This window comes from Hemitrygon akajei, unplaced genomic scaffold, assembly GCF_048418815.1.
Source record: "Hemitrygon akajei unplaced genomic scaffold, sHemAka1.3 Scf000069, whole genome shotgun sequence".
Lineage (NCBI taxonomy): Eukaryota > Metazoa > Chordata > Chondrichthyes > Myliobatiformes > Dasyatidae > Hemitrygon > Hemitrygon akajei.
This window is the reverse complement of record NW_027331955.1, coordinates 408,519-429,446: the sequence shown is the minus strand read 5'-3', so window position 1 is coordinate 429,446 and position 20,928 is coordinate 408,519. Positions and strand designations below refer to the sequence as shown.

Genomic DNA, 20,928 nt, shown 5'->3' with positions numbered 1-20,928 from the left:
TCCGTTCCTTGAGAAACCATGTCTCCCAAATCCTGTAGAGTGGACTGACATTTATTTAGGAATGTTTATTGAGGGATACCTTTTGTCTCTTTTCAGCCAGGCTTGGCAACAGAGCCGCAATGTCATTTTTTCGCAATTAACTCGGCCGAGAGTGATAATCGGCAGTTTGTAAATTTCTGCTTTCCCCTGGCAACCGTTGGGCGCTTAATTCGCGTGTGACTGCTGCGGCATAAACCGAGGTGTCTCAGTTTACCCATGATGCACACTGGTCCGAGTTCACAGTCCACCACTGTAAGTGAAAGCAGAAAATACTGACTGTCCTTGTGTAATGGGATGGAGAAAAAGGCAGAACAGGGTCTATAACAGAATAACATCAGATGCGGCAGGAATATGGAGAGGATGACGTTAGCATCGGGCACGACGGGACCAAGAGTTAAAACTATCTTGTTAATTGCCCTTAAGTCTGGTTAAAAAAAAAATCACTCACTATCACGATTTGCGTTTGGAATTGGTGAAACAGGGGAATTACAGGTACTACAGGTTGGGAGTAGCACTTCCTGATCCAACAGCGCTTCTATGCCAGGCTTCATACCTTTCACTGCCTCCGGTGACGTTATATTTCCGGATAGAGGGTGGAACAGCATTGGTCTTCCCGTGGTGGGGCGGAATGTAGAATCCCACATGGTTCTTGTGTATCGACCCCAGGGAGGGAGGTGACCCCTCCGGTGACAAATTATATTTCCGGATAGAGGGAGGAACAGCATTGGTCTTCCTGTGGTGGGGCGGAATGTACAATCCCACATGGTTCTTGTGTATCGACCACAGGGAGGGAGGTGACCCCTCCGGTGACAAATTATATTTCCGTATAGAGGGTGGAACAGCATTGGTCTTCCCGTGGTGGGGCGGATTGTACAATCCCACATGGTTCTTGCGTATCGACCCCAGGGAGGGAGGTGACTGCGAAAGCAAAAGGTGTACTACACGCTCGGGCAAAGGAGGGGGAGCAAACGGGTAAAACTTTGTTTTAACGCTGAAAAGGGCGAAGATTAAATTTCCGGAATGAAGTTGTAGAGTTGCGTTAGTATTAGGCAGTGATGAAGACTGTGTGAGGTTTAACCCTGTAAAGTCTGAAGCGCGGGTTCGAGTAGTTCAGGAGTTGCAGGGAGTTTGATGGCTGTAGTGACATGAGAAGTTCGGTTTGGCAATTTAAACCGCTCATTCTGTCCTTTACTCAAACAGTTCTGCCACTGTGTCTTCTGGACCATAATAGATGCGTCCGGTTAGAGAAAGAGTTTCTGCTCTGTTAGTCACGGAAAGGATCGTCTGGTGATCGCTCGGCTGAGATGTTTCAGTGTATCGGACGGTGCGATGGAAATGCATCAGAGGTCGGCATGTGAGAATAAGCTGACAATTAGCGTCGCTGGGCAGTTTAAGAATGCCTGGACTATCTGCACGGTAGCGCAGAGTTGTCCTGCGAGTCTATTCCAGCAGATGCTTCCCATGTGTCAGGGAAACGGGAAACACAGTCAGTCATATGTTCTCCTGTTTTTTGTCTGCACCTGGCAACCTCTTCAGAGTCACTATGGCTTCCCCATAATGGCAACCTTACACGGTCCCCTGTAACCACTTTCAATAAGGAACGTTATCTCCATCATTATTGTTTCTCACTTTATTCCTCTGCGGACTTCAAAATGTCCTTGCACTGCAGTCCAAGTCGGTCCCACGCACCACTTTCAATAACATCTGACCATTTCCAGGCAAGGGGTTATAAATCTTACAAATTTGTCCCATAGCCTGACCCTCGGACAGGGCCAGCGGCCGGATTACCACGACGGGGCAATCATTTTGTTTTGGATAGTGTGAAACAGGATCTATTCTGATTCGCTTCCCGTTTCCTGGTTAAATACGCAAATTATATTCATGTCCCGTTTGATTTTTAGTCCTTTCCGCCAGTGGACAAGCGACCCTGAAAATGGGCTCATTTTTCCTTGGATAGTTCTTTGTCTTGCGGTTTGTCCCCTTTCTGCTCTTCGGCTTCGGTTGCCTGAGCGTTATAAGGCGGGTCGGCGTGTTTGATTCTGTCGTACAGCTTCTGCGAACATTAAAACTTCGATCAGATCTGAATCCGGGGCGGGCTCGGTCTCTCTCAGACTCTCTAGGTGAGGGTATAAGCCTTGAGACACCTCCCGGTTCTTCTGTTCGGACGTCTTCTGCACAGTCGGTCTATTTATTGGTTTCGGAGACTGATGCCGCTGAGCTACCTCCAGCCTTTTCTCAAGTCAAGTCAAGGTTACTGTCATTTAGCGAAACAACGTTTCGTTTCCCCGACCCAGGGCACACACTACCCACAGATACTTAGGAAAACAAAGACAACATACTCCGTTGACCAGGCTCAAAATAACAAAGTCAATTGCATAAATCAAAACACTTTATTAAACCTGCGTAGAGTCTCCGTCTCCTCTAACAGTATCTTGTTTAAAATATATAATTTTCTTTATCTCCAAAGACTCCCATAGAGCCTCCGTCCTTGTGTCCAACCACACAAGTCACTGGTAAAAGAAATCACATGTCTAGTATATCCACTTTCCAACTAGCCATCATCAGCAGTGGAGATTGGCGGCACCAGCGGCTCTCCCCGGGATTTCGCTACTCGTTCAATCTGCCGGCGCAACATTCTCATTTTTTTTCTTTACCTTTACAGAGAAAACTCACCTCGCATTTCTGTCAGCAATCTTTACTATCATTACTTACCATCTTCCTTCAATCTACTTACCTGGTTTTCATCATTATCTTTACAGGAAACTCTCTCCCCCGCATTCCTGATCAACTTTACTGTCACTGCTTCCTATCCGCCTTCAATCTACTTACCTGCTCCTGCAAAGGAAAGACAATCAGTCACAAGCCCAAGCGTGAACGACATTTCGTTCCGTTCGCCTCTTGCAGACTTATTTATTGTTTACTAATCGGAAAATATCTTGGGTGGGACTAGGATCCGGATCCTCACGTCCTTACTTCCAACAATACTTCACATAATACTGCGGTCTTTCCTACTTGATCTTGCCGATGCCGTCCTTTCTACCCAGTCATGGGCCAGGAGGCTCAAAGCGGATCACCCAACGGGTAGCTAACTCGAAGTTGCCATTCCCACCCACAGTTACTCCATCGCTTGAAACCATTTTGTTGGCATCCTGCTTAACTAAGGCAAATTGTCAGAGATGTTAAAGAATCAAGTTCAGTTGGCAAATCTTTTATTTAACATGCTATCACGGAGAGTCCACATGCGTGGAACTCTAAGGTACAAGTATAATGCTTCTCTTTATATCTAGTAGCAGAGAGGTGTGTGAAATCTTAGCAGAACAATGGAGTTAGTTCACAATGTTTATTTTCATGATTTATTGTTAAACTCATCTCATTTGCGCAGCTGTATTAAGGTTCTGAGGAACAGCAGTGACAGGCACGATATTATTTCGTGGAAAACGCAGAAGTCCACAATCTCACAAAGCTTAAGCAACATACAGCCCTGTAAACCTTATATTCGGAAATTTCATCCATAGGGATGGCGGTTGGATGTCAGAGAGACAGAGCGAGGGTGATGGTGGTGAATAATGTTCGGAGGGAGGGAGAGCGTGAATGCCTGTTAGAAGGAGTGACGTCAAGGAAAGGAGTCACAAAGACGGGAAAACTTTGTCCAGACCCGATTCCTGCCTGGGCACAGGCTGTCTAGGTGAGGATATAGACTCTGAGATTCCTCACCTTTCTTTTGTTTGGACATGGTTTGGACAGTCAGTCTATGTTTTTCTCGGAGGTTGGTGTGGCCTAGCTACCTCTAGTCGAGTTTACTGTCATTTAATAACACACATGCACACCGACAAACTAGACAAGGTTTCTCCGAGCCGGGTTGCAAAGAACAGCAGCACAAACAACACACAGAACACACATCTACTTATGAAAGAAAGGACAGAATCCTCCGATGAGCCACGCACAGATAAACAAAGTAAATCAAAACACGTTATTATATTCAGATTCAGTTTATTTGTCATTTAGAAACCACAAATGCAATGCAGTTAAAAAAAATGAGACAACGTTCCTCCAGAATGATATCACAAGAGCACATGACAAAACAGTCTACACCAGAAAATCCACATAACGTTTGGCAATCCCCAATCCAGGGTCCGGAGAGAATGCTGCGTATTAATATCGCGCTACTGTCTTAGCACGTTACCCAGAAAGGAGCTCCAAACCTACCAGACAAAACAAGACCAAAAACTAAAGCTACAAAACCTGCACGAAACCACGTAGTTACAACAGTGCAAACAATAGCATAATTCATTAAAAAAAAAACAGACCATGGGCACAGTAAAAATAGTCCAAAGATGTTAAAAGACTATAAGTTCAAAAGAAACTTCTGGACACAGTTTCCACAAGTCCACAGGGTCTCGATAAGACTCGTCATCCCACGCAGGCAGCAGAAGGGAATACCCCCGCTATGGACATCCACGGCGCCGCCCGACTCAGCCTCGCAGACACAACACACAGTGAAAGTGACCTGACCGCAGCGGACTCCATGAACGGCGAACCTCCGCGCCTCCGACCATCCCCTCCGGCACAGCTTCTCTGGGCACCATCCTCTGCCGAGCGTATTAAGACGGCCCCGCCAACGCGACCCCGAGGAATGGGGGCCTGTTCTTCCCAGCTGAGTCCCGGATCTCACAGCAGCAGCAGTAACGAAGAAGGTCTTCCTGGAGATTTCCAGATGTTCCTCCGTGCTCCCACGTCCGTTTTTCATCCGATTCTGATTGCGCACGGCACCCCGCTTCACAAATAACAGATAATCAGCTCCGGAATGGCCGCTGCAAGCTCCGTCGCGCCGCCATCTTGGATTACAGTTGAATTTGAACACGATTCAGCACTCCATATGTGTACATGCAATTGTGAAAAGAAATACAGACCAGAAAACTTAAATGAGATGCTACCTCAGAAAAACAAATCATCACTGTGGAAGAAAACATTAACCAGTGGAATGAGAATGACCTTCCATGGGAGACATCCCAATGATCTGAGCAGAATAGATGTTGACAAGGAAGCACCGAGCACCTGGACTGAGAGTTGGAGACCTCTTCCCAGAAACAGAGGGGTTCCTTGCAGAAATACAGGACAAGGTGGTTAGCAAAAGGGAAAGAAAATCACAAATACATACAATACAAACAAGGCAATCAATGCAGAAAATGCTAAGAGAAACCAGACACAATCCAACACATTCCAGGGTCCTGCGGCAGTTGAACTCAATCTGATTGATTATGCAGCTGCAATCAAGTGGCAAATATCATTCACCAAAATCTTGCTTTAAAATACAAACGGATGAATGACCATGTTAACCTAATTAAGGTACAATAAATTCCAGCCTGATCCACTTAGTCAAAATCTCACAATTTATATGATAATTGATACATTATTACAGATAGGACAATCCATAATAACCATCCTGATATAATATTACAGGATAAACAAGCAAATCCCTCAATAGATATAACAATTCTGAACACACACGTTCCCTGACCAGTGGAGCACCTCACCAGGTATTGTTTGTGTCATTAGTCAGACAAACAAATTATTTTCTCTATCAGCTTCCAAATGTTGCTACTCTGTCATTCATTGCCACACCCCGCTGCTGATTTCCTTCTCCTCATCATACGTTCTTACCTCGACCATCGTCCAGAGCCCCAAACTCTGCCCTGTGCAGACTCTCCTCTGGTTTCTGATCCTGCTCCTTTGACCATCCAACCAATGTTTTCGCATTCTGCTTTCAGTCTTTAGAGGACAGCGTGTTTTCTAACAACTCTTTAGAAGCAGGGAAAATGACCCATAATGTGGAAATGAGCCATGAATAAGGAGGGTATCTCCCAAATTCATTCTTCCTCAGCTCAGAGATTTCAGGGGCAAAGAACATCTCAGACAGAACTGCAGTCAGCTCAACTTCTTCAGTCTGGAGAAAATTCAAGGGGAACCTTTTCACCCACAGAGTGGTGACTGTTTGGAACCCGTCCCACGGGGGAACAAGAGGTGAACGACAGGGGAGGATTTAAAAGGACTGTCGTGGGACAGAATCACTGGCAGGGTCCAGCAGGCCTGAGTTGACTCTGCTCAGTTTAAGATAGTACATAGGGCCAATATGTCTAAAGATAAATTGGTGCATATATTTCCTAATATAAGCCCTATTTGTGACAGATATAACGTAGAGGTAGCTGCTCTAAGAGATGTGTTTAGAATATTGTCTAAAGTTATAGATGTGGATGTTCAACTCAATTTCTCTTACGGCAATTTTTGGGATTATTCTAGAGGAAATAGGGAGAGTATCTGCTTCCACTCAACATGCAATCGCCTTTTCAACTTTACTGACGAGGAGTACTATCTTGTTATATTGGAAAGAATCTAATCCTCTACTGTTTTCTATTGGCTCACCTCCATTATGTCATATCTAAGCTTGGAGAAAATTAGAAGCTGGACGTTTGATACATCGTTTAATTTTGAGCAAGTCTGGTGACCCTTTATTCAATATTTTCATATGATTTAATTTATTTGTTCTTTATTCTCTTTAGGAAAAATCCTTATCTGTGAAGGTTTGGAGGTGACTGGAAGGGTGCCTTTTCTCTTTGTTTTTCTTCTAATTTTATCCTCAATTGGACTGCCCAATCTCTTTTCTTATTCAGTTTAGTGTTTTTTTCCTGCATATAAATAAAATTTTCCAATCTTTTTTTAACGATTTATTAAGAGTTGTGTTTTTTTGATTACACTGTATATATAACAGCATAACATTAAACCTATCTGATTTTGACAATATATACTTTTCTTTATTGCTGTTTATGTCTTTTGTATTATCTGTTTGCTAAACCTCTCCACTGATATGTATATTTTTCATTACTGGAAATCAATAAAAACATTGAAAAAATGAAAATGACTGTCCTGGAACAGAATCACTGGCAGGGTCCAGCCGGCCTGAGTTGACTCTCTACTGTACGCTAGGTGTGTTATAAATTCACCAAGTACTGGAGACAGAGTTTAAAATAGAACTGACTTATTTCTCTGCTCCAGAATATTAAACTCCAGTCCCATTAAAGATGAATGTGCAGCAGAAGAAACTCCTCCCATGCCCAGTGACCAGGGTGCAGAACTGGGTGTGGTGATCAGCAGCAATAATTTACAAGTCACTCTTCAAATTGCATTCAGCAATGGTGATGAACAAATATCCAGCATGCAGCTTATTTAAAGGTTCTCCCCAGTGTGAATCCAGTAGTGTGTCACAAGGTTAGATGACTGAGTGAATCCTTCCCCACATTCACAGCAGGTGAACGGCCTCTCCCCAGTGTGAACTCAATGATGCACATAAAGTTGAGATGACTGAGAGAATCTCCTCCCAGTGTCTAAGTAGGTGATCAGCCTCTCCCCAGTGTGAACTCGCTGATGTACCTTCAGATGGGATGACTGAGTGAATCCCTGCCCACATTCTGAGCAGGTGAATGGCCTCTCCCCAGTGTGAACTCGCTGATGTACCTTCAGATGGGATAACCGAGTGAATCCCTGCCCACATTCTGAGCAGGTGAATGGCCTCTCCCCAGTGTGAACTCGCTGATGCACCAGTAGGGCAGATGACCGAGTGAATCCATTCCCACATTCTGAACAGGTGAACGGCTTCTCCCCAGTGTGAACTCGCTGATGTACCAGTAGGTCAGATGACCGAGTAAATCCCTTCCCACATTCTGAGCAGGTGAATGGCCTCTCCCCAGTGTGAACTCGCTGATGTACCAGTAGGTCAGATGACCGAGTGAATCCCTTCCCACATTCTGAGCAGGTGAATGGCCTCTCCCCAGTGTGAACTAACTGATGTACCTTCAGTTTAGATGACTGAGTGAATCCCTTCCCACAGTCTGAGCAGGTGAACGGCCTCTCCCCAGTATGAACTCGCTGATGTACCTTCAGTTGAGATGACCAAGTGAATCCCTTCCCACAGTCTGAGCAGGTAAATGGCCTCTCCCCAGTGTGAACTCTCTGATGTTCCTTCAATTTAAACGACTGTGTGAATCCCTTCCCACATTCTGAGCAGGTGAATGGCCTCTCCCCAGTGTTAACTCGCTGATGTAACTTCAGTTTACATGACCGAGTGAATCCCTTCCCACAGTCTGAGCAGATGAACTGCTTCTCCCCAGTGTGAAATCGCTGATGTACCTTCAGATGGGATGACCGAGTGAATCCCTTCCCACAGTCTGAGCAGGTGAATGGCCTCTCCCCAGTGTGAACTCGCTGATGTACTTTCAGATTAGATGAGTAAGTGAATCCCTTCCCACAGTCCGAGCAGGTGAATGGCCTCTCCCCAGTGTGAACTAACTGATGTTCCTTCAGAGTGGATGACCGAGTGTATCCCTTCCCACAGTTTGAGCAGGTGAATGGCCTCTCCCCAGTGTGAACTAACTGATGTACCTTCAGATGGGATGACCGAGTGAATCCCTTCCCACATTCTGAGCAGGTGAATGGCCTCTCTCCAGTGTGAACTCGCTGATGTACCAGTAGGGTGGATGAATGAGTGAATCCCTTCCCACAGTCTGAGCAGGTGAACGGCCGCTCCCCAGTGTGAACTCGCTGGTGAGCCATTAGATCAGATGACTGAGTGAATACTTTCCCACAAATTCAGCAGATGAGCAACCTTTGCCCAGTGTGATCTGACTGCTGTGTCCACAGGTGGGATGACCGACTGAACCCCTTCTCACACACAGAACAGGTGAGTGGCCTTGCCCAGTGTGAACTTGCTGATATACCTTCAGATGAGATGACCGAGTGAATGCACTCCCACTGTCTGAGCAGGTGAAATGATCGGCGTGCCAGTTGGTCAGATGACCAAGTGAATCCCTGTCCACAGTCTGAGCAGGAAGGATGATCGAGTGAATCCCTTGCTCCACTTCTTAAATATCTAGACCGAGACAGCAAAACTGGTATGCTGTGTCTGAATTTCCATAGACAAATTCCTTGTCATTTTTAACCTGTAAAGAAGGACAACATTTCAGATGAGCTCACTTGAGTTGCCAAAGTGTGATCTGATATCACACTGTTACAGTGTAGTTCAACCTAAGTTGGAGAGAGAAATCACCTTCTAACTGGGCAAAGTGTTAGTATCTGGAATGACCATCAAACTCTCTGATGGTCGAGAAGTATGGGGCATTTCTGCCATCTCCAGTCTGTTACTTGGCTCAGTTTGACTCTCTCCATTGGCAATATTCCCCGTTCCCCCTGAGCTGCATGGGTGCCTGGCCCCACAGTAACTGAAACACTCTCACGCAAGTAGCTTTTGTTGACATACAGCTGGGATTTTCTTTTATGTACTATTAATTTAAAGTGCCATAGACTTAATGCCATGTTTAGTTCCACATTGGAGATAAATGGTTTGTAATTCTGAGAATTAGTTAAAATCCGAGCAGAAGGATATAAATAAAGTAATTTAAACCATTGAATAAAATCAGGCCCAAAATTAAATTTTCTGATGTTTTCAACCCAATCAAAGGCCTTCTCAGCATCTAAGGATGTCACACATTCCAATGTCTCTTTGGAAGGAGAATAAATGACATTTAATAAATGACGAATAGTGAAATGAGAATATTTATCTTTAATAAATCCAGTCTGGTCATTTGAGGTTGACCTTTGAGTCCTTTGCTCTTTGATCTGGCCTTAGAACACTTAGCTATTGCCTTTAGAGAATCTCAGTGTATCACTGGGATATTAAGGAGAGGTATTATTCACAAAGTTTTGTTCTATGCCGATGACCTACTACTTTATATTTCTAATGTCGAAACTTCTGTGCTTTCTTTACTTTCTTGTTTCAGCCAATTTTCAGGATATAATCTAAATTTACATAAGACTGAACTTCTTCCTTTGAATAATTTGGTACCCATTCATACTAACCTTCCTTTTAAAACTGTAAGAAATCAATTAACCTATTTTGGTGTAATAATTACTAAGATTTATAAGCTACTATTTAAAGGAAGTTTTTTCACTCTATTGGGTTACGTTAAAAGGACACTTTCAAAATGGTTGCCTCTTTCATTATCGTTGATTGGCCGAATCAATTCTATTAAAATGAATCTTACCTAAATTTAAATACCTTTTTTAGGCCTTACCCGTCTTTATTCCGCAATCCTTTTTTGATTCTCTTGACTCTACCCTATCTTCCTATATATGGAAACATAAACTTTCTCGACTAAATAAATTTCATTTTCAAAAAGCAAGAAAGAATGGAGGTTTAGCATTACCAAATTTTATGTTTTATTACTGGGCAGGAACCTCACATTTTGGTCATACTATATTAACCATGAGGACTGTCCTGTTTGGGTTTCTATAGAAGCTAATTCTGTTCATAAATTCTCTATTATTTCTCTTCTTGGATCTTCACTTCCTTTATTTTTAAGTAAACTAACTGACAGTTTCGTAGTTAAACATACTTTGAGGATTTGGATACAATTTAGAAAATATTTTGTTTTAATGAGACATTCTCTATCAAGTCCTATTTTTTCTAGCTATTTTTTAAACCTTTTTTGATTGATGTAGTTTTTAAAGAATGGGATAGACTGGGTATTAAATGCTTCCAGGATTTGTTAGTTGGAGGAAGTCTTTTCGCTTGAGCAATTGTCAGCTAAATATAGCTTACCAAAAACCTTTTTTTTTATATCTGCAATTTAGGGAATTTCTGCAGTCTCAATTGCATACATTTCCAAAAAGTCCAGGTAACAATTTATTAGATGTAATTTTTAATCTGAAAACTTTTCAGAATGGTTCAATATCCAATATTTATGGCATGCTGTTGAGAATGACAAATGTTCCTTTAGACAAAATTAAAAATCTCTGGGAACAAGATTTGCAGACTTCAATCTCTGAGGAACCTGGAATGAAATTTATAAATTGGTTAATACTTCATCGTTATATTCCTGCCATCCCTTCCTACAATTTAAAGTAGTCCATAGGGCCCATATGACTAAGGATAAGCTCTCTCGTTTTTATTTGGATATGTCTCCCTATTGTGACAGATGCAACTATGGAGTAGCTTCATTGATTCTTATGTTTCGGATATGGCCGAGTCTTGAAAAGTACTGAAAGGAAGTATTTCAAACCTTTTCTGCACTTTTTAAAGTTAATTTTAAGCCTAATCCTTTGCCTGCCTTATTTGGTATTGTTGGAGGGCAAGATATGATTTTGGAAATACCTGATCAGTGGCTACGTGATGTTACGTCATGCTTAAATTTAGAAAAGATTCGGTGTTCAATTTCAGAATCAAAGACTTTAAAACATAATGGGGACCATTTTTGAATTATTTTCAAAGCATTTGATTTGTTGTTATGTACGGATGTTGGCTAATATTATCATCTATTTCTTTATGATGATACGGACGTTTTTCCTTTTTTCCTTTTTTTTAACAAGCAGCTTTTTGATGGTAGCGGATTAGATTTTTTTTGTATAATGATAAAATTAGAAGATTTCAATATTATGATTTAAGTCAATTTACATGAATATAGGGTATTCATGATTATAAGTGTGTTTCTAATATACAGTATTTGGTACCATTTTATCATTTTTTATAGTTTATTATATATATATACACACACACTTTAGTACTCTGTATTCTTTTATGCAAGAAAATCAATAAAAATATTGGAAAAAAATCTCCGGATCTGGCTGGTGGCAACAGTGCCGGACTTCAGGATGAACCTGAATTTGAATCCAGCCGGCTCCCCTGCACACTTTCCATCCATGCTGGGTTACGGGCTGCTGATTTCTTTGGAACCTCTGCTGTAACTTGCCTCGTACGCGGTTGCCCACGACGCCAGAGAGGCTTGGAGGGAAATCGTCCGCTAACCGGAGAAACTCCGGTTGCAGCGTACCCCCACGACGCCAGAGAGGCACGGAGGGAAATCGTCCGCTAACCGGAGAAACTCCGGTTGCAGCGTACCCCCACGACGCCAGAGAGGCACGGAGGGAAATCGTCCGCTAACCGGAGAAACTCCGGTTGCAGCGTACCCCCACGACGCCAGAGAGGCATGGAGGGAAATCGTCCGCTAACCGGAGAAACTCCGGTTGCAGGGTACCCCCACGACGCCAGAGAGGCATGGAGGGAAATCGTCCGCTAACCGGAGAAACTCCGGTTGCAGCGTACCTTTCCCAAAACCATTGCCTCATCCAATTGACTGTCTCATCTTGAATGCTGAGTGACTGAACCAACCTCCCATATGTGACTTTGTCAAGTGTGGGCCCATGTAGAAAACATCAGCTGCCTTGCCTTCATCCACTTTCCTGATAGCTTTCTCCAGAGACTCTATAAGATTGGTTAGACATGACCTACCATGCACAAAACCATGCTGTCTATCCTTAATCAGTCCACATCGATCCAAATATTTACATATCCGGTTCCTGCACATATGTTCTAATAACTTTCCCACTACTGATGTCAAGCTCACTAACATAATGTTTTCTCATTTATCCTTAGAGCCTTTCTTGAACAGCGGATCAACCTTGGCTGTCCTCCAATCCTCCAGTACCTCACCTGTCACTAAGGATGATTTAAATATCTCTGCTTGGGCCCCCACAATTTCTGCACTTGTCTTCCGCAGGGTCCTGGGGAACAACTTGTCAGGCCCTGGGGATTGATCCATGCTAATTTGCCTTAAGACAGCAAACACCTCCACCTCTGTAATCTGTACAGGGTCCATGAAGTTGATGCTGCTTTGTCTCACTTCTATCGACTCTGTGTCCATCTCCTGAGAAAATACGGGTGCAAAACAACTATTTAAAACCTCCCCCATCTATTTTGTCTCCCGTATAGGTCACCATTCTGATCGTCCAGAGTGGGCATGTTTCTGTTCTGACCTTCTCCATGTTTCTGTGACAGAGAAGCTGGCCAAACCTGACTGGAAGGGGAATCTGGTAGGAGTGACGATGGAGCAGCAATGGATGGAGTTTCTGGGAGCAACTCGGGAGCTGAGTGATCACTACATCCCAACGAAGTGGAAGCATTGGAAAGGCAGGAGGACTCAACCGTGGCTGAAATGAGAACCCAAAACCAACATAAAAGCCAAAGAGAGGACAAATAAGCTTTTAGAAACCAGGAGAGGACAACTAAAGAAAGTCAGATGAGCTCAGGGTGTGGAAATATAATATTGTAGTCATTAATGTGTCTTGGTAGCACCCAACAGCCTGAAGAATTTAGAGGAACAAAATATCCAGGGCCTCGATATCTCTTGAAAACAAAGGTTCCCTGCACCAGCTACCTTTCACCTTTTATTTTGGTAGGTACATACAAACTCTACACCGTCAAAATTTCACTTCTGAAGACCTCCCACTCACCAAGTCCTCCTTTGTCAGAAAACAGCCTGTCCCAGTCCACACCTGTCAAATCCTTGCAAATACCATAAAATTGATCTTTCTCCAATTTAAAATCTCAAGAGAAGTCCAGGCCTCTGTTTTTCCATATTTTCTTGGAATCTCATGGCATTATGAACGCTAGACACAAAGTGTTGCGATACACTAATTTCTGTCACCAGCCCTGGATCGTTTCCCAACAGCTTATTGCACACTTCTACGCCGGATGTTTTACGTACTGATTAAGGAGCATTTGACAAACTCGACCTCATCTAGTCCTTTTACAGTATGGGAGTCCCAGTCAATATATGGAAAGTTAAAATCACTTACTATCTCAACTTTTGTTTCTTGGTGTAGTCTGTGAACTCTCTACAAATTTGTTCCTCTAAATCCCTCAGACTGTTGGGTGCAACCAATTCCCAGTAATGCCTACGATATCATAATTCCATGCCCTGGGCTCATCTGGCTTTCCTACGATGCTTCTTGCATCGTGATTTCCACAGCTCAACACATTCATCGCACCATGCTCAAGCATTTGGTCGCTGACTCTATCTGAGGTCTGAACAACATCTGTCTGGTGTGAAGAAAACAACCTCTCCCTCAATGTCAGAAAAACCTCTGATGCTGAATTTTGTAGTGATGACTCAGGAAAGGTTTTCTTCTGATGACACTTCCACGAAGGTCGTATTTGTGCAGGTGTTGCTGCACAGTAGAACAGTGCACCACCACTCCAGAGTCTGCGAAATCTTCCTGAATGTTTTTTTACAGTCAAATGGGGGTTTCGATTTGCCTTTCTAGCAATCCTATGAGTAGTTCTCTCAGAAAGTTTTCTTGGTCTTCTAGACATCAACTTGACCTCCACTGTTCCTGTTAACTGCCATTTCTTAATTACATTGTGAACTGAGGAAACGGCTACCTGAAAACGCTTTGCTATCTTCTTATAGCCTTCTCCTGCTATGTGAGCATCATTTATTTTAACTTTTAGAGTGCTAGGCAGCTTCTCAGAGGAGCCAATGGCTGCTGATTGTTGGGACAAGGTTTGAAGAGACAGGGTATTTATAAAGCTTTGCGATTTGCATAACCTGGCCTGTCCTAACGATGACTGTGAACAAGCCATAGCCTTAACATGCTAATTCAGGTCAGAGACCTCGGTAAAAGTTATCTGAGAGCTCAAATCTCTTGGGGTGCCCAAACTTTTCCATGGTGTTCCTTTCCTATTTTTCACTCTAAAATTGTACAAAACCAAAATAATACACTAATCTTGCTTAAAATGTTGAAAAGAATGTTTCGTGTTTATGACTTTTGGAGATCAGTTCACCTTCTACTCACTAAATTATTCACAGTAACAAAATGTTTGACCAGTGGTGCCCAGCCATTTGCGTACCACTGTATCGGATGAGGTGGTGAGCACGGAGTGTGATGGGGGGGGCGGTGGTGAGGAGGAGGACTGACAGGGAGCGAAGAGGGAGAATGTGTGGGGTGAGTGGTAGATTTAGAGGGTGATAAAGAGGGGAAGACAATGATGGATACGGGAGCCAGCAGGGAGAGTGTTTGAGAGAGGGGGGAGGGTGGGAGGTAGGGAGAGAGATAGAGAGGGTGAGAGCTGGAAATGGAGGTTACAGAGTGGTGGAGGTGACTGAGTGAGAGAGACAAATTTGATTGAAGTGAGAGGGTGCATGAGAGAGGGGGAGATGGAGAGGGGAAGGCAGAAGGTGAAAGAGAGTGGGAGAATGGTCAAGTAGCAGTGTCACTGAGGCGGATAGAGAAGAGGGAAGGGGAGGGTAGAGGTGGGGAGGAAGCAAGAATGATTGAGAGGGGCGATGATAAGGAAGGGGTGAGGGAGAGGCGAGATGGCGAGGGAGAGACTGAATAAAAAGGGAGGTCTGGAGTAGAGGGCAGGAGGATGAAGAGGGACTGTGAGCAGGGAGTGGTGAGGGAAACGGGGTATGTAGACAGGGATGAGGGAGAAATGTGAGAAGATGGTGTGTCTGATTAGAATTGTTAGACTAACTATTTATTCAGTCCCCAGTTGCAGGGTCGTTAATCACATATGTTCACAATCACCGAACAAATCCACCATGCGATTACGGTTCCATGCCTTGAGATTTACTGTGTATGATTCTGGTCAACATATCCGACACTGGGGAGCTGTAACACGTACGGTTCTGGTCTACATGTCCGACAGTGGGGAGTTTCACAGCATACGGGGACCTGCTGCAAATCGCAGTGTAATGCCAACCCCAGCTGATGCTGGTGTTTCTCCTGTTCAGGTAGTGGTGAGGAAAGAGTTAATCTCGGGTTTGTGTAAATCGAGGGCCGGTTGCAGTGGGAATGGGCTGGGATCGATCCAGACAGCTGGAGGCACCGGGTTCTCCAGTCTTTTAGATTTGCGCCTGATTCGAGATTGCGGGATCAGTTTGTTGTGTTTCCCCTCCAGCTTGGGAGGGTGGATGTAGGTGAAGGGGGCCTGTCTATGAGTGGGTGTGGGGTGAATGGTCAGAAGGGTGTGGGGCCACTGGAGGGTGGTTGGGGTACTGTGGGTGATCAGAAGTAACATGACCTGGGTGGATGGGCAAGGGGTAAATTACGTTGTCAACGAGGGTGGATCTGGTCCAATGAATCAGACAGCTCAGCTCACGTGTCCTTTCAGGAGGCCACAATTCTCTCATCATCTTAATCACTGACTAATCTTCCTGTTAACATTGAGTTTGTTACAGAGCCCCAGGGTCTGGGAATGGCTGGGTGGTAGGAGGCAGAGTGTTATGGTGACTGCCTGTTTCTTGGACTCAGGTCCCGTGCTTAGTGACATTCCCTGGGGTTACGCCCATTGCTACTTGTCATCTATGTCAATAATTTAGTTGAGAAAGTACAGGGTATGGGGAGAGAGTTTGCAGCAAGTTCAAACAATTAATCTTTTTGAAAGACAGTCAGCATAAACACTCCCCTCTCTTTCCCTCTCCCCACTCAGAACTGACCAAAAGCTACATCAGAGGATGCAAGATCTTGAACTGAGTAACCACTGTGAGGGAATGGGAGTGGTTTCAAAGGGCTGGACTGCTGGAAGCACATTACCAGACCTGGAGTGATTGCACCTGGGTCTGACAGAGGCATAACTGGTTCTTCTGGACACATTCAGTCTCACTCCAACTATTTCCTACCTTCCTTTGTACAGGTATGTAATGTCTAAAGGACCAGTGTTTGAGTAAATGAGACTCACCAAACTTTCTCCTGACTGAATCACTGGAATCTCCGAGTCAGATGGGTTCTCTCCGGTTGATGCTCTCAATCCTCGGGCTGGTTCACTTGTTGCTGTTCCCTCGTCTTCAGTCGTGGTTTGCCTCCAGTTGCGGTTTTTCTTCAAATAAATCTCTCACCACAGGTCTAACTTTAACCAGAGAGACAATGAAGCACATTAATAATGAAAAGGAGAACCAAACATTTCTGCGTAATGTTACTAAGAACAAAACTCACTGAAATTTAAACACTGAAGGCAGATTTAATTATCTCAGTGAACAATCTTTTATTGTCCCTCACATGTCACAGACGATATGGGATAAGAAGGAGCCATCATTCTGTCATGGTAAAACATAAGACACAGGAACAGAATTAGGTGATTCAATCCATCTGGTCTGCCCACCATTCAACCAGGGCTGATTTTCATTCCAACACCATATTCCTGTCTTCCTCCTGTAACCCTGAAGCTACTCAGCAATCATGAATATATTAATCTCTGTCATAAATATACCCAAATGGCAGCCTCAACCAACTTCTGCGGCAACAAATTCCACAGATCAGACATCTTTTAGCCAAAAAATTTTTCTCATCTCAGTTTTAAAGGGAAGCATCTTTATTCTGAAACTGTGCTGTAAGATCACAGACTCTGCGTCTAATGGAAACATCCTCACCATGTCCACTGTATCCAGGCTTTTCAGCATTCAGTAGGTTTAATTACCGTAGATGTCGGATTATAAGCCGCTACTTTTTTCCCATGCTTTGAACAGCATTGAACATAGCGGCTTATAAGGTGCGGCTAATATAAGGTTTTTTCCCATGCCGCCAAAACATTTTGCCTCGTAACAGTAGACCAATAAAATTGATGAGTAGTTCACAGAGGTCCAATGAAATTGTACGATAAATCAAGCGCACTTCACAAATTATTGTAAATCAGCCATTTGTACTCACCCTCATCAACATGGAAAACACTCGAAGAAAAGCGTATGATGCAGCTTTTAAGTTAAAGGCAATCAATCTGGCGGTTGAACAAGGAAATCGAGCTTCTGCGCGTAATCTTGGCATACATGAATCGATGGTGAGACGGTGGAGATTTAATTTGGGACTGCCGCTTCAGGTCAGGAATGGCTCACGTGATATTAGACAGCAGTACAAGGGAGGGAGGGAGCGAAACTGAGGATTCCGCTGCACCGAAACTGCTAGCGATTCAGTAAACAAAAAAACAGTAAAACTCGTGTGTGAATGGTATCGGGCCAATAAGGACACAAGTGTCCGATGTTACCAAATACCGGTAGGTATAACAAAGTTTAGCCTTACCAAATATGTGTAGCGAGGGTTTGGTTTGGGGGAAAAAGGAGTATAAATAAGAGCAGAATGTAAGGGGAAGGCAAAACGCGTTCTGCAATAAAGCCACGCTGCACTGTAATCCGGTGTTGGTTGTCTCTCTTCCAAAACGAACACAGGGCAGAATTTGAAGCCCAACACGTGTAATATCTTTCTGTGTAAATATCTCATATTACAAGCGGCCGAAAATCCGGTCCGCCGAAAATCCGGTGCGCCGAAAATCCGGTCCGCCGGAAATCCAGTGCGCCGAAAATCCGTTCCGCCAGAAATTCGGTGCGGCCTAAAATCCGGTGCGGCCTGTACATTTATAAAATAGATTTTATTTCTAAAATTAGAGCCAGCGGCTTTTAATCAGGTGCGCTTTGTAGTCCGGAATCTACGGTAACCATACATCTCCCACCACCCCCACCGTCCCTCTGAACTCCATTGAGCACAGGTCCAGAACCATCAGAGACTTGCAGAGACTCCAACGGAGGCCTACAAACTATCACAGCCATTTTCATTTCCAGGTTAAAACAGGTCCATTTCATGAAATATAAACCAAGAAATAAAAAGAAACTGGAATTACCAGAAACACTCAGCAGGTAAGGAACAGCTTACAATACAATTCAATTAATAACATTTCATCAGAATGACTTCAAATATTTTCAGTTTTTAGTGTAGATCTCCAGCACAGCTACCTGATTTCCACTGTGTGACAGTGAGGGGGGGGGGGGTGGATTTCCAAACACAGTTTGAACACCAAACTCAGGGTCTATTTCTACTGTTTAAACACGGAACAGCCCATTTACTCACAGCCGAGACAAAACACATTTCCAAACCTCCCAAATGGTTGCTCTCCTCCCGTTAACATTTATCACTTCCAAAATACAATATTTTCTATTCGTATAGATGTGATAATAATTTATGTAAAGATTCAAGCTTCTTTACATTTTTATATATTTAAAGACTAAACAGGATCTGTAAAGGTCTAACCATGTAACAACCGACGTGTGAGGATATTGTGAGTATCGACACTCACAGGTACACTTCCTGTCCAACCATTTCTCCGAGAGAAACGGTACAAGGCAGAGTTGCCAACCTACAGCTTTTGAGACTAATATTCACCAATATTCATGGCTTTAGCAATAGTTCATCAGACATTCTTTTTTCATACTCGATTACTTGGTTCCAATTTAGGGGCTAAAAGTGTAAAAAAATGAATTGCTTTATTTCTGTTATTTTTATACCTCTGAGTAACACTGCTAAGCGCTGCGGGCCCTGCCGTCTGCTCCGACTCAGTCGTATTAGTAAGGCTACATCTGTGGTGGTCCGTGGATTACTCGCTAAGCCTAAAGTACATTTTTCTCACGTCTTAATAAGCTGGTCAGGAAGGTTGGCTCTGTCGTGGGCAAAGTACTGGAGGGTTTAACATCGGTAGCTGAGCGAAGGGCGCTGAGTAGGCTACGGTCAATTATGGATAACTCTGAACATCCTCTACATAGCACCATCCAGAGACAGAGAAGCAGTTTCAGCGACAGGTTACTATCGATGCAATGCTCCTCAGACAGGATGAAGAGGTCAATACTCCCCAATGCCATTAGGCTTTACAATTCTACCACCAGGACTTAAGAACTTTTTAAAAAAGCTATTATTAATGCTTTTTGAGATAGTGATTTAGATGCATATCATATTTTTTATTGAGTTAAGTATTGTATGTAATTAGTTTTGCTACAACAAGTGTATGGGACATTGGAAAAAAAGTTGAATTTCCCCATGGGGATGAATAAAGTATCTATCTATCTATCTATCTAAAAACCCTTTGACTTCTAAGCAAACAAAGTTAATTTACCTGCTTGATAATTATATTCTATGATAATCAGTTAAGTGCAACTGTGTAAGACTTTGTCATATTATTAAATTAAGTATTATATGTTTAATTGTACCAGATATACACTGAAATGTAGTGAGAGGCTATAACCTTGTTAATGTCTTAGCTATCACTATATTTCTGTGGAGCTCTGGAATTCATATATTTCTTTCATCTTGGTTTACTGCTTGACGTTACAAGAAGCCCTATATATGTCACACCCAATTTGTGTACCTGCTCATTACACGAATGGGGCAAGGAAGTTGTTCAGTACATGAAAGGCGCAGGTACACAAATTGGGTGTCACAAACTAAGGGTGATTGATACGTTCGTGGCCTAAGGTGGAAGGATTCAATTTTACAAAACCTAGCAATTTTCAATTATCTGAAACAGAAATACCACAAAAGTTATTAATTTCAAACTTTCTGCATAATCACTCAAAGAGTTGAACTACACGTGCAGGTACCGAGCGCTGTATAACTTCAGGCCGCGAACTTATCAATCAACCAACCACCTCCCCCCGGACAGATCCGGCAGCTAAAAAATTGCCACTGCACCCCTGCTCCAGCCGTCCGGTAGAGCTCGGACCCGGCTCTTTCCCAATGCAACCGGCCCACATTTACACAACACCGGGATCATTCCCTACTCACCCCTGCTCGAATCAGAGAACCGCCAAACAGCTGCAGTCGGCACCGCGCATACGTTCACAGGCGTTTCTCCGCAGCACCACCGGTGGCCGGAGGTCTGCTAATTGTTGCCGACGGCCGGCGATCCGCACAGCGCCACCAGTGGCCGGAGGCCGGAGGGACAACGGAGAGGAAAATCACAAACACGACAAAGTCTGCAGATCCTGGAAATCCAAAGCAACACAAACAAAATGCTGGCCGAACACAGCAGGCCGGGTAGCAACGGGAATGGAAACCGGAATGAAAATGTTTGGACACCGGGAAGTCCCGCTCGGAGCGGATAGTTCAAAGGTTAGTTTATTATTAAAGCAGATATCCGTAAACAACTGAGTTTTTTTTTCTCCAGAGAACCACGAAACAAAGAAAGAGCATGAAAGTCGTTCACAGGGAAAAATCAAACCTACCCCACCCCCCGGATCAAGAAGTACG

At 43.7% G+C, this 20,928-nt stretch overlaps 2 protein-coding genes across 4 annotated transcripts in view; both read right to left on the bottom strand.

Annotated features, from left to right (window-relative positions):
- The window catches only part of LOC140722104 (NACHT, LRR and PYD domains-containing protein 3-like), a 421,136-nt gene that overhangs the window by 166,808 nt on the left and 233,400 nt on the right, over positions 1 to 20,928 (bottom strand). The window lies entirely within an intron of this gene.
- Positions 4,042 to 20,505, bottom strand: LOC140722115 (uncharacterized). 2 transcript variants are annotated; one of them, XR_012097534.1, is made up of 3 exons: positions 16,607 to 16,769; positions 8,808 to 9,029; positions 4,042 to 5,138 (listed from the first exon to the last, which is right to left on the bottom strand). XR_012097534.1 is itself a non-coding variant. In XM_073036909.1 (3 exons), the coding sequence occupies exon 3, from the start codon at positions 8,641 to 8,643 to the stop codon at positions 7,369 to 7,371; it is 1,275 nt and encodes a 424-aa protein (XP_072893010.1). In that variant the 5' UTR covers positions 8,644 to 9,029; positions 16,607 to 16,770; positions 20,464 to 20,505; the 3' UTR covers positions 7,097 to 7,368. The 2 variants fall into 2 exon arrangements, 1 of the variants encoding a protein (XP_072893010.1); XM_073036909.1 differs by lacking the exon at positions 4,042 to 5,138 and adding an exon at positions 20,464 to 20,505 and having other exon boundaries at positions 7,097 to 9,029; positions 16,607 to 16,770.